This window comes from Monodon monoceros, unplaced genomic scaffold, assembly GCF_005190385.1.
Source record: "Monodon monoceros isolate NGI ecotype Baffin Bay Population unplaced genomic scaffold, NGI_Narwhal_1 Super_Scaffold_22, whole genome shotgun sequence".
In the NCBI taxonomy this organism is placed as follows: domain Eukaryota; kingdom Metazoa; phylum Chordata; class Mammalia; order Artiodactyla; family Monodontidae; genus Monodon; species Monodon monoceros.
The window spans coordinates 88,721,921-88,736,598 of NW_021703779.1; the positions used below are offsets into that span (position 1 = coordinate 88,721,921).

The 14,678-nt window shown below is 35.0% G+C and overlaps 1 protein-coding gene across 1 annotated transcript in view; it reads left to right on the forward strand.

Moving 5' to 3' along the window:
* The window catches only part of IL1RAPL2 (interleukin 1 receptor accessory protein like 2), a 1,051,992-nt gene that overhangs the window by 768,018 nt on the left and 269,296 nt on the right, over nucleotides 1-14,678 (forward strand). The window contains exon 5 of the mRNA XM_029240622.1: nucleotides 2,798-2,872. Coding sequence (XP_029096455.1) covers nucleotides 2,798-2,872 — 75 coding nt within the window. The remainder of the gene's footprint in view (nucleotides 1-2,797; nucleotides 2,873-14,678) is intronic.

Genomic DNA, 14,678 nt, shown 5'->3' on the forward strand with positions numbered 1-14,678 from the left:
AGCTTAATTAGTTTGTAGTCAAAGAGGCTAAAACCATTGATTCAGTACTGAGCATTTTTACCTGTTCTGCCTACAACTTATATCTATCTTCCTATCCATTCTGCATATAGGGGCTTTTGGTCACAAGGGGGCACCAAATGAGACAATGCAAGCTTCATTTAGCTTCATCTCTAAGGTGGCCATAATTGTAACTATCTTCCTTACCTTCCAAGGTCATTGTGTAGATCACATGAACTAATGTATCTGAAAGCACCTTAAAAATTATGAACCACCTGTAAATGTAAGGCACTTAAAATTATCATTAATATTAATAAATTTTAGTAATTGACATTTAACAATAATAAAATCAGAGTAAGTATATCCATAGTCCATGGCAGGAGGTAAGGATGGGGGGCAACAATGACTCTAGATTCATATCCTGATGAAAGTAAAACAAGATATTCATCTTTGAGCATTAAATACATTACCTACAGTTACTTCCCACCTACCACATCCCAATTAATACATTTGCAGGCAAGACATATTTGAAAATAATACTAAGAACAGTTTCCAGCAATCTAAGTGTCAATAATCTGGATGTGTAAGGCAAATTGACAATAATTATGCCAAGTAACCAAAATAATTCTTTTATAAATAAAATGTAGGTGGCTGGAATTTTAAAATTTTTATTCATGTTTTGAATACACAGTATATGAATGTTGTTCAAAATGTATAACAGGTATAGAGTGAAAATTAAATCTTCCTCTGCTGGCCAGTACCTCCCTAACCCAACCTCACCCACCACTATTCCCCAATCACCTAGCTCATCTCCTCAAAGGAAATCACTGTTATGAGTTTCACATGTATCCATTCAGAAATATTCCACACTTGTACAAATATATATATGCACAGCACGTGTGCGTGCACACACACACACACACACACGTATATTTTTTACACAAAGGATAGTATACTGTGCACACTGTTTGGAACATTGCTTTTTCATTGAATAGTATATCTTAGAGATATTTCATAATAGACGTACAGATTTACCTAATTCTTTTAAGTAGATGTATTGTAATATATCATTATATGGAAGTAACGTAATATAATTTAACCAGCCTCTTACTGATGGATATTTTGGTAGTTCTCAATATTTTCCTATTCCAAATGATAGCAAACAACAAAACTGAACATCTGTTGTGACTGGATTTTGAATACAAATATTTAAATTTTGTTTAAAAGCATATCCTTTATATTTCAAATAATATTTAAATATTGATATAAGGTTATTAAGAGTAACTGAAATATTGAAGAAATGAAGACTATAGATATTGTATTTGTGTGTTTGCCTGTATTATGCCAAAATTAGCTTAGTTAGAAAAATATATCATTCAATTCCATAAGGACAAGATGCATTACAGGCCATCAATAAAGATTTGTTGGAAAAATGAGAAAAAGTCACTAAAATTTTTCCTTAACAGTTTGGATATCAGGAAGATAAAGCTAATGTTATGTAAAGCTCTTTCCTGGTGCATTTTTTGTTATCAACAATTATTTTGGAAATATCACCAAATTTGTATATTTCCCTAATTTTTCCTCTCATGTGATCAACTTTTGTTTCTCTCTTTCTTTTCTAAATATCTTTGCAAATATGAGATGAACTTCTCTCAGGTCGGCACAGAATTCCTAAACCACTCAATTAACAATGGGTTAATGATTATCTCTTTCATACCCAGCTATATTCTATGTCTCTTGTGAATTACAAAGACTTATAAAACATTTCCCTTTGATAGGTAAGAGTCTAGTTGGATAGTTGAAGTAAGGCATAAATACGGGAACAAGTAAAAGGAACTCAGGGTATAAATAATAGCTTCATATAAGTTTTGTCATAAGGCATTTTATGTCTGTGTGTGCCAAGTCCTGACACTTCTTTCTTCTAGGTGCCTCTCTAAGTTCTACCTCTATTCCTCGATTTGTGTTATTAATTTTTCTTGCATTTCTTTTTCCTTACTCTGCCTTTCCAAATCTTCTCCATTCCTTAAGGTCTGTGTGGAGACTCATTTCCTTCATAAAACTTTGCCCGACCCTGACAACAAATATTGACCTCTCCTTTCTCCATTCCTTTACCACATATAGCCTTAGAGATGAAATGCTACAATTTTATTTTTACTAAATTGTATTCTTTGTTCATCTCTTTATTTTCATGTGCTAATTCTGTGTTCATAGTCCTAGATTATATATTGAAGGCAAAGATAAAGATTTTACTTCTTTTCCCTTAGCACTTAGCATAGGACTTGGTGGACAAAAGATGCTCAATCAGTATTTTTGATCATTTATCCTAATGAGGGTACCAGTGTTTTAGCATAGTTTTAGAGATTGAGGTGGGGAGTGAGGGATGATTCAGAGGTATAGAAGGTTTAGTCCACCATAAATGTCCATTAGGGTTATATTTCATTAAGAATATTTAGTACCACAAAATGGGTATGAAGATTTAATGTTTATATGATTATACTCTTAAAATCTGTATTTCTTAACAATCACAAGCTTATAAAACCACTCAAAATAGACCATTCGTTTGATCTTGTTGGAAAGTGTAGCTGTCAAAGTGGCATATTCACAGTGAATCAATGGTGCTCTAAATGTGCTGGGAAGTGGAGATTGTATGGATAGAGTAACAGCTCAAGTAGGAACACTGTCTAATAAATGTTTACGTACTGTCAAGTCTACAAACTTTAAATATCATACGCGATAGAATCTTTCTCATCCTGTAATTTATCTCAATTTTTCCATTACCTTCTTTCATTTTCTCTTCTAGCTTTACTCACAGACAAACCTCCCAAGCCATTGTTCCCCATGGAGAATCAGCCAAGTGTTATAGATGTCCAGCTGGGTAAGTCTCCTTCTGGGAATAATAGGTCCTAAACTTCCTCTCTGTTAACAGATGGGGAAAATTGCATGAACCAGGAAAGGTTTATTGCTACTGTTATTACATGCAAATCAATTTGTGTCTGCTCATTTATAACCCTGGAGTTCATTGCAATAGCAGTTTAAGGAAATGAGTTTGTATTGCATCAAGGAATGGTAATACTAAGTGGTTACACTGGGTATTAAGTGTGCTGTAGGACAGAGCTTTTTAACTCTGTGATTGATAGATTCCTGGGTGTCGTGAATTGGTGATTGGTACAGAAAACTTTTCATGCTTGTCAGTCCCAAATTTTTATTTAGAGAGCACTAACTCCTGGAGAACAAGCCCTTTTTTAAAATAAAAGAGCCCTTCAGTACAGACTTTAAAATGACCTGATAATATTATTTCCAATGGCACAATCCAGGGCTATTTAAAACGTATTTTTAGGTTGAGATCCTAAATATTTATGAATCATCTGGAGTAGGAAAAAATAACAAGTTGATTCATGGGTGCTAGTGCCTTTTTACAGATTCAAAGTCACAAGGTGTTGAGCTGCCTGCCACTAAACCTTATGTTTCAAGAAATTTAAGCTTGAAACTCAGAGGCCTGCTAGGGTCTCTTTCAAACCACGGCCTTTACTCTAAACTATATTATTTAACATCTGTGAGCTTTCATCTATCTTGGGTTTTATTCTATTCTTCAGTTCTAATAATTTCTTCAATTCTAGACAAGAGAACGGGGTAAATATGCTGGCAACATATTAGTCGTACTTTGGGCATATGACATTGAAATATGTGACCAGTGGTACCTACCAATTATATAGCTAGGGAAGATGAATTGGCCCCAATATTTCAGTCACTTCGGAAGTTTTTGACTCAACTTTTGATCTTTCCAATCCAACTTGGATTGTTAGAGACTTATTTCTATCTTAAAAATAGGTGAGAGAAAATTACATTCCTAGGAGCTTGTTCATTTTTTAAGAATGAAATATAACACATTATAGTTAATGCAGCCTAGCAGTATGAGTACCAGAGTTAAGTATTTTAAAACAAAAAGAAAATAATAAACATGTTGTTAAGAGTGGGATGGTGAATATTTTGTTGATAATGTTGAAGATTAGACTATGGCTCTCTCCCCAGCACTTGTATATTATTTTGCAGAGTCATCACATTTTGTTAAAGCCAAATCTAGATGTGCAGACACACTCCTTCAGTAAGTTTTATATACTCACATCTTTCCATCCACACTGATATAAAATACCTCAAGGGTACTCTGGTTTGCCAGGGGTTACATGAAGCCATAAGATGATCTTGTATCATTTGTTGAAGATTCAAGTGAATAAGTTATTTCTATATGAAAACATAAACTAAAGAGTAGCAAGCAAAATTCACACAACTATTTCAATTAAAACATGACTAAATTTTGTGTTTGTGGCCCCTAGGGGGATACTTCTTCATTCTCCTCTGCCATTAAGCAAACTTCAACAGAAAAGTTTGAGGAGTGTTGCTCTAAAGGAAGGAGGGAGACCCTTGTAGGGAGTAATTTCATTCAGATTCACTGGGTGTCACACTTGTCTGTTGTATTCAGGACATCTCTAAGATGTTTACTTTTTATAAATATGTATTCCAACATAGGTATGTATACCAAAATAACTCACCAACACCACCCTGTAAAATCATTAAAGTAACTTGCCTCCAATTTACATTAGATGCAAGGCTGAACTTTTCAGTTTTTAGTTTGTTACACAATTTGGAAACAACTTTATTGACAGAAAAATGGAGACCTGCCCATTTTTCATTCCAGAAAGGCTGTTTCTCCAAGATGCTAAATCGACCATGTAATTCAGAGAAAGAAAAACAAAATCACTTAAACAAGATCTTTGGCATTTCAAGGAGCACATGACTGGTTAATTTTAAGTGATTTTAACTTTTCCACAGATTTATTTAGTACTGTTTATTCACAACTGGAAATTATTTTGTAATTTACTCATGCCTCAATAGTAAGGTGATGTTAGAAGCACTATAAATACAAGAGAGCTCTTCAGTGTTGGTGGGGGCTCTGCAGTCAGAATGATGAGGGCTTAGAAACGCTAGGCATAAAAATGAGCTAGAGAAAGATAACTGTGGTGATTAGACATCCCTGTTTATATCTTGAAAACTTTTAGAATTAACTAAGATCTCAAAACTTCTAGAAATTATTTTCCTTCATTTTTTAAAGTTTACCTAGCACATGCAGTTTTACACATGCTTAAACTAGAACTAAAATTAGAACTACCCAAAATACAACAATCCAATCTAAATGGCTAAGCACATTACCAAGTTCAGTTTTGTCAAATCCCAATATTTGAAAATTTGGGATAGCATTGTAGTGGATTAAAGTTAGCCCCAGATTTTCTCCTATTCCTACCATCTAAACATAGTTTCTCATCCCCCTCCCCTTGAATCTGGTTGGCCTAGGATATACTTGACCAATAGAGTATGGCAGAAATGATATTCTGAGATGTTGGAGGTTGGGTCAAAAGGAATCTTGTAACTTCTCTTTGGATCTCTTAGTCTGTCTGAAACTACCATGCTGTGAGAAACTCAAGACACATGTAGAGACCCTAGAGGTTGAGATGCCATGTGGAGAAAGAAAGGCCAATAAAACACCAAGGCACCAGACATGTGAGTGTATGAACCCATATTGGAAGTGGATCCTCCAGTCCCAGATGCCCTGACCTATGCCATGTAGTTCAGAGATAAACTACTGAGCTGAACTCTTCTTAGATTTCTGACCCAAAAAGTCATAATCAAACAAAAAAATGGTTATCACTACTCACTAAGCTAGGTATAGTTGGTTAAACAATAGATACCTGGAACAAACATTAATTAATTTTCTTTAGAACATTTTGAAGTCCATTTTACCCATGAACAAGAGTTTCATGCAGGCATTTTATGCAAAGTTAGAAATATTGTAGGAAATATTTGAGTATCAGCTTCAAGATAGTTTTAGAAAGCATGATCTAGAATTATTATTTATGTGTTTGTTTGAGGATTGCACTCAGTTATCAGTTCTGCACATTTGTAAAGGCAATCCAGTAAATGAAAATTTTCAGTCCAGATGAACAGTTTTTAGTGCATGGAGTTGGCATCAGTACAGATATTTTGTTGTGTCTCTAGAGGAAAATAAACATCTTGACTTTCTCTCTCCTATAGTGTAATCCATTACTCATCCACAAGGTTATAGAAATTTACATATTTTTGCTGACATAGTGATGACAGTTTGGTTGTTGCTAAATTTTGTTCACACTATAATGCTGAAAGAAGATTAATCTTAACAAATAACTATATATGTTGAGATGATAAACATGTTCTTAACAAAATAATATTAAAATTACTGCTCTCACAAAGCAAGCCTATTCAGCTAAAGCTGCCTGTGGTAATGTATGAAATATAAAGATAAAAGCAATGTATAAAACACACACACAAATCCAGTTTGGCCCTATTACCTTCCATTTATTTTCTCCCTCTGAAAGTAGAAAAAAATAACACTGCATCACAGTATATTAATTTATATTGTACTTTAATACGAAATTATTAAAGCATCATAGTGATATCTGCCCCACTTGAAATGTATTGATGCTAGGTAGACCCTCTTTTGGATACTGTTTCTTTTATAGAACACAAACGCATGTTTTACAAACTGTTACAGACTCCTAGAAACTTTGAAAAAGCCATGAACAAATGTGGGTGAAAAGATTTGAGATCTGACATTTCATTTCAGTTAATGGTGAATTAGGAAATGTGCCCTGTTCCTCTCATTGATGATGATAACTATTTTCCTGGGAGTTCCTAAGACTTAAACTACCAGTCAGTGTTATGCATAAAATAAATATACCAGGAAGAAATAGAAAACATGAACAGACCAAACACAAGCACTGAAATTGAAACTGTGATTAAAAATCTTCCAACAAACAAAAGCCCAGGGCCACATGGCTTCACAGGCGAATTCTATCAAACACTTAGAGAAGAGGTAACACCTATCCTTCTCAAGCTCTTCCAAAATATAGCAGAGGGAGGAACACTGCCAAACTCATTCTACGAGGCCACCGTCATCCTAATACCAAAACCAGAAAGAAAGAAAACTACAGGTCAATACAACAGACGAACATAGATGCAAAACCCCTCAAAAAAATACTAGCAAACAGAATTGAATAGCACATTAAAAGGATCATACACCATGATCAAGTGGGGCTTATCCCAGGAATGCAAGGACTCTTCAATATATGCAAATCAATAAAAGTGATAAGCCATATTAACAAATTGAAGGAGAAAAACCATATGATCTTCTTAATAGATGCAGAAAAAGCTTTTGACAAAATTCAACACCCATTTATGATAAAAACCCTCCAGAAAGTAGGCATAGAGGGAACTTACCTCAACATAATAAAGGCCATATATGACAAACCCACAGCCAACATTGTTCTCAATGGTGAAAAACTGAAACCATTTCCTCTAAGATCAGGAAAAAGACAAGGTTGTCCGCTCTCATCACTATTATTCAACATAGTTTTGGAAGATTTAGCCACAGCAATCAGAGAAGAAAAAGAAATAAAAGGAATGCAAACCAGAAAAGGAGAGGTAAAGCTCTCACTGTTTGCAGATGACATTATATTATACATAGAGAATCCTAAAGATGCTACCAGAAAACTACTAGAGCTAAACAATGAATTTGGTAAAATAGCAGGATACAGAATTAATGCACAGAAATCTCTTGCATTCCTATTCACTAATGATGCAAAATATGAAAGAGAAATTAAGGAAACATTCCCATTTATCATTGCAACAAAAAGAATAAAATAACTAGGAATCAACCTACCTAAGGAGACAAAAGACCTGTATGCAGAAAACTATAAGACACTGATGAAAGAAATCAAAGATGATACAAACAGATGGAGAGATATACCACGTTCTTGGATTGGAAGAATCAACATTGTGAAAATGACTATACTACCCAAAGCAATGTGCAGATTCAGTGCAATCCCTATTAAACTATTAAGAGCATTTTTCACAGAACTAGACCAAATAATTTTACAATTTGTATGGAAACACAAAGGACCCGGAATAGCCAAAGCAATCTTGAGAAAGGAAAACGGAGCTGGAGGAATCAGGCTCCCTGACTTCAGGCTATACTACAAAGCTACAGTCATCAAGATGGTATGGTACTGGCACAAAAACAGAAATACACATCAGTGGGACAGGATAGGAAGCCCAAAGATAAACCCATGCACATATGGTCACCTTATCTTTGACAAAGGAGGCAAGAATGTACAATGGAGAAAAGACAGCCTCTTTAATATGTGGTGCTGGGAAAATTGGACAGCTACATGTAAAAGAATGAAATTAGAAAACTTCCTAACACCATACACAAAAATAAACTCAAAATGGATTAAAGATCTAAATGTAAGGCCAGACACTATAAAACTCTTGGAGGAAAACATACGCAGAACACACTATGACATAAATCACAGCAAGATCCTTTTTATCCACCTCCTAGAGAAATGGAAATAAAAACAAAAATAAACAAATGGGACCTAATGAACCTTAAAAGCTTTTGCACAGCAAACGAAAACATAAACAAGAGGGAAAGACAACCCTCAGAATGGGAGAAAATATTTGCAAATGAAGCAACTGACAGAGAATTAATCTCCAAAATATACAAACAGCTAACGCAGTTCAATATCAAAAAAACAAACAACGCAATCCAAAAATGGGTGGAAGACCTAAATAGACATTTCTCCACAGAAGATATACAGATTGCCAACAAACACATGAAAGGATGATCAACATCACTAATCTTTAGAAAAATGCAAATCAAAACTACAATGAGATATCAGCTCACACTGGTCAGAATGGCTATCATCAGAAAATCTACTAACAATAAATGCTGGAGAGGGTGTGGAGAAAAGGGAACCCTCTTGCACTGCTGGTGGTAATGTAAATTGATACAGCCACTATGGAGAAGAGTATGGAAGTTCCTTAAAAAACTAAAAATTGAACTACCATATGGCCCAGCAATCCCACTAGTGGACATATACCCTGAGAAAACCATAATTCAGAAGGAGACATGTACCACAATATTCATTGCAGCACTATCTACAATAGCCAGGACATGGAAGCAACCTACGTGTCCATCAGCAGATGAATGGATAAAGAAGATGTGTCACATATATACAATGGAATATTACTCAACCATAAAAAGCAACAAAATTGAGTGAGAGAGAGGCATGGACATATATACACTACCAAACGTAAGGTAGGTAGCTAGTGGGAAGCAGCCGCATAGCACAGGGAGATCAGCTCGGTGCTTTGTGACCGCCTAGAGGGGTGGGATAGGGAGGGTTGGAGGGAGGGAAACGCAAGAGGGAAGAGATATGGGAACATATGTATATGTATAACTGATTCACTTTGTTACAAAGCAGAAACTAACACACCATTGTAAAGCAATTATACTCCAATAAAGATGTAAAAAAAAAATTGAGTTATTTGTAGTGAGTTGGATGGACCTAGAGTCTGTCATACAGAGTGAAGTAAGTCAGAAAGAGAAAAACAAATACAGTATGCTAACACATATATATGGAATAAAAAAAAGCTTTTGATGGACCTAGGAGCAGGACAGGAATAAAGACACAGACGTATACAATGGACTTGAGGACACGGGGTGGGGAGGAGAAGCTGTGACGAAGTGAGAGAGTAGCATTGACATATATACACTGCCGAATGTAAAATAGATAGCTAGCGGGAAGCAGCTACATTGCACAGGGAGATCATCTCCATGCTTTGTGACCACGTAGAGGGATGGGATAGGGAGGTTGAGAGGGAGGCTCAAGAGGGAGGGGATATGGGAATATACGTATACATATAGCTGATTCACTTTGTTTTACAGCAGAAACTAACACAACACTGTAAAGGAATTATACTCCAATAAAGATGTAAAAAAAATAGAATAGTTTTGAGGATTGTGGCAAGTGAAAACAATTTCAGGCAAATGTAAATGGATTACCAAAGGTGGATTTAGAATAAGTGTCTTCAAACTTTTTGTAAAAGCCTAGATAGTAAATATTTTAGGCTTTGTGTGCTATATGTTCTTCACTATAAGTATCATGTAGTGTGAAAGTAGCATAGATATTTATATGAGCATGACTGAGTCCTCATAAAACTTTATTTATGAGAACTAGGATTTCAATGTTCCACACATAATTTTCATATGTCATGAAATATTATTCTTCCTTCAATTTGTTTGCAACTATTTGAAAAATGTAAAAATCATAGCATGTGGACCATACCAAAACAGAAGTTGGGCCCGCTGTGTCCCCAGGGTTGCAGCTTGCTGGTCCCTGGTGTAGAAGCAAAAAAGTACTAGGCGCCTCAGATGCTGAACATCAACTTCATGTTGAGTAAAAGTGTTTACTCACTAATTGTTAATATGGTTATTTACATTACCCTGAGGATTTTAAATGAAAATAATTCTTGTGGATAACCTTGGATCATTATGCTCATGACGACCAAAAGATATTTGCTAAAGTATGCAAATTAGTAAATTGCAACTTGCTAGCGCTGTTTCCTATGTTGATTCTAAAAATTAAGCAAAGGCTTAATATAAACACTGTTTATTTTCTTTTTCTGTGTTAAAGAGTCAAAAAGAAGGCCTGTGGGCCTCAGTCATATAAGAAAAACTCAGACCAGTGGAATAGTTCCAAGCTAATTGAATACCAGATGAATCTGATCCAGTATGAAAGAGTCTCTTTATTTCTCTTCTATTCTCATTCAGAATTTGTTTTATTTTTATAGGCTGTTTAAATTCATACTTAATGACTGTGTTATGTGCTACTGGCTCAAAAACTTTCTCTGTGTGTATAAGGAGTTTTAATCTTCATCAGAAATCAATGTCACCATCAGTTTCTACTTAAAATTATATTAGGTCCCCTAAGAGACCACTGTATACTACAAGAGAATAAGGGAAAATATAATATTTAATGCAATACTCAGGACTACAAGGCAAAAAAATAACTAATTGAACCCTAATTTAGGAAATTAGCTGTTTAGCCAAATCAATCTTATTTTTAAACTCAATATACATAGAAACATTTTTTGCGTTCTTAGTTGATGCCAAACACTGTGTTAGAACCTGGGGATATAGAGGTTAACAAAATGAGGGCCTTGGCCTTAAGGTGTTTCTCAGTCTAGCGGGGAAGAGAGATGTGTAAGCAGAATTACAATGCAATATGATAATGGCCAAAACAGAGATAACGGCCAAAACAGAGATGGGAAAAGGGAGAGTGACATTTTTGTGGCAAGACCTCATAAATTAACAGTTCTATACTCTTTGACTTTCACTCAATATAATGACAAATCTCTGTAACCTCAATCGAAGTATTAAATTTATTTGAAAATAATTAAAAATTGCCAAGATATAACCTTTTATAATAATAAATTATCTACCATTTCTTCAATATGGTAAATACTAAAAATGGAAACTTATGATATCCCTGAGTCTCTTCAGTTTAGCAAAATTAGCCAACTATTTCTAAAGTTGTCATAGAACAAATAATCCAAAGCAGGTCACCAACAAATTGAGCTAAAATGTCAAGCCATAATTAATATCAATATAAATAGCAATACATGATTATTCCATAAGCTCGAATCATGTATGTGTCGTGTATATAATGGTGGTAGCAAGGGATTTATTTAATTATTTTTGTTTTTGTATACTCCTATGCTTTTAACTTCAAATAACTCCTTAAAACCTTCATTTAATTTAATCTTGAATAAGTGAAGACTTTGGAGAGGAAGAAGAAGGGTATCATGAGTTCACTCAGAATTCTTGGCACACATAATTGGAGCTGGTTCATGGCAGCATTCACTGTCCCTTGTAGATATTCTAGGGTTAGTGAGCTGTTTCCAAAAGATCTATTTTTTGCAGGATAACATGTACAAGCTTAGCCTGGGGCTACACCAAACTGCAAACTATTCTATTCCCCAGATTGTACAACGTGTGCATTATTTACAGCTTTGGAAATTCTGAGCCAAGCCTTTTCCCTAAGAGTTGGCTGCCATATTAATGCTTGAGATTGAATCTGGTTTACTTACTTTGTCTAAGTTTGTATAACTTAATAGCACAGGGAGATCAGCTCGGTGCTTTGTGACCGCCTGGAGGGGTGGGATAGGGAGGGGGGGAGGGAGGGAGACGCAAGAGGGAAGAGATATAGGAACATATGTATATGTATAACTGATTCACTTTGTTATAAAGCAGAAACTAACACACCATTGTAAAGCAATTATACTCCAAAAAAGATGTAAAAAAAAATCATACTTGTTTTGAGGCACTTGACAATGAAAAGAAAAAAGTTAACACTTAAGATTTATCTGTAATGTAATGAGTTAATTATGAACATCTTAGGAATAACATGATTGTTGACCAGACCTCTATTCCATATATTGCTATTTGGGGGCATTGCTGAAGTTTATGGCTCATTGAGATAATAAATATAAGCTTGAGGGTGTTTCATCACACTCTCACTAATGCCAATACAATGATTTTATACATATCAAAACAAAATTTGAGAATTTACTATGTATAGACACTGCAATAGTCATGTGTACATACACTGTCTTATTTATTCCTCACAAGAGCCCAAAGTAGTAGTAGGTACTGTTGAACCATTTTGCAGATGAGGAAACTTGGCCTCAGACAGATGAAATAATTTTCCTGAGGTTACACATTTAGTAAGTGGTAAAAATGGGATTTCGATCAGATTTGTCTGACTCCAAAGTTTGCGTTATTTTTATTGCAGCATACTGAGTATGGTAACTTTATCTAGGCCCAAAATTATATCCTCAAAAAGCTATCAGGCCAATAGAGACATTTTAATAATAATAACAACAACAATAATAATTGTATTATATGTATTATAACTACATGTGAAATAGTAATTATTTAGCAATAGCTCTACTAGTAATAATTATTATTGTTATAGTAATATTTAGTATGATTATTTAATAATAGCTCTACTACTACTACTAGTTTTTATTGCCAGTAGTAGTTGTTGCAGTGGTAGTAGTGGTAGCAGTAATGATAGTAGAGCTATCATTTATTGCTTGCTTACCGCGTACTGACACTATATTAATACTTTATATGAGCTATCTCATTTAATCCTCCCAATGACTTTGTGGGATGGATGCAACTATTTGTCCCATTTTTAAGAGAATCATTAAGATATTATTCATACACCATACAACTGATCTACTTAAATCATACATTTCAATTATTCCTAATATATTCAAAATTGGGCAACCCTCACCACAATCAATTTCAGAACATTTCAACATCCCCAAAAGAAACTCCAAACCCATTAGCAGTCAATTCTCAGTCCCGCACCTTCACCCCCACCACCATCTCTATGCAACCGCTAATCAATTTTCTTTGTCTATAAATTTGCCTATTCTGGACATTTAATATAAATGAAATCATACAACATGTGATCTTTTGTGATTGGCTTCTTATACTTAGTATATTGTGCTCAAGGTTCAAACATGTTGTAGCTTATATAAGTACTTCATCCCTTTTTAACTGCCAAATAATATTCCATTGTATGGATATACCACATATTATTTATCCATATATCAATTTAAGGACATTTTTATTGTTTCTACTCTTTGGCTATTATAAAGAATGTTTCTATAAATATTAGTGTACACATTTTTGTGTGGATATATGTTATCATTTCTCTTGGGTTATCATTTCTACCTAGGAATAGAACTGTTGGATCACTGGTTACTCTATATTTAAACTTTTAAGGAACTGCCAGATTTTTCCCAAAGCAACTACACCATTTTACATTCTCAGTAGAAATACACAAGCATTCCAATTTATTCACATCCTCACCAACACTTGTTCTTTTCCATTCTTTTGATAATAGTTATCCTAGTAGGTATTTAGTGGTATCTCATTTTGGTTTTGATTTACATTTCTGTAATGGTTAATTATGTTAAGCATCTTTTTTGCCTGTTTATTTGCCATTTGTATATCTTTGGAGAAATGTCTATGGATCATTTTTAAAATGAGAAAATTTGGCTCAGAGAGGTCATATAACTTACCCAAGTTAGTAAGCAGTTTATAAATAGTGAGGCCTAAGTAAGTTGACACTCTTAACACTTACCCATAATGTCCATTAATGTTAGTATTGTTGTTTACTCAGTCTCTTTGCATTGGGGGCTTAGTTCTGTTCTCATTTTAAAATGGACTTTGGACAGAAGTCGAGTCATCCTATAAGTTAAAAGAGTATCCTGTGTGAATTAATTCAGTGGGAGAATAGGAATGAGTAAGAGAGAATTATTTTGAGTTATTGACCTTTGTAACGCATGCCAAAACACATTTTCAAATGGCAAACTAATTCAGAACCTGCAGGCATACCTGAAAACAGGCTATGAAACACAAGGCAGTATGGCAAAACTTTCCAAAGGGATGTACACTTAAGTGACCAGGAAGCTGCATGTATGCTTCATCATCTGAACAAATAGCAAGAAATTCATCTGTGTCACTCAATAATAGGAGGGATAGATTAGAGACTAAAAAATACGTTAGGGGGCTTCCCTCGTGGCGCAGTGGTTGAGAGTCCGCCTGCTGATGCAGGGGACACGGGTTCGTGCCCCGGTCCGGGAAGATCCCACGTGCCGCGGAGCGGCTGGGCCCGTGAGCCATGGCCGCTGAGCCTGCGCGTCCGGAGCCTGTGCTCCGCAACGGGAGAGGCCAC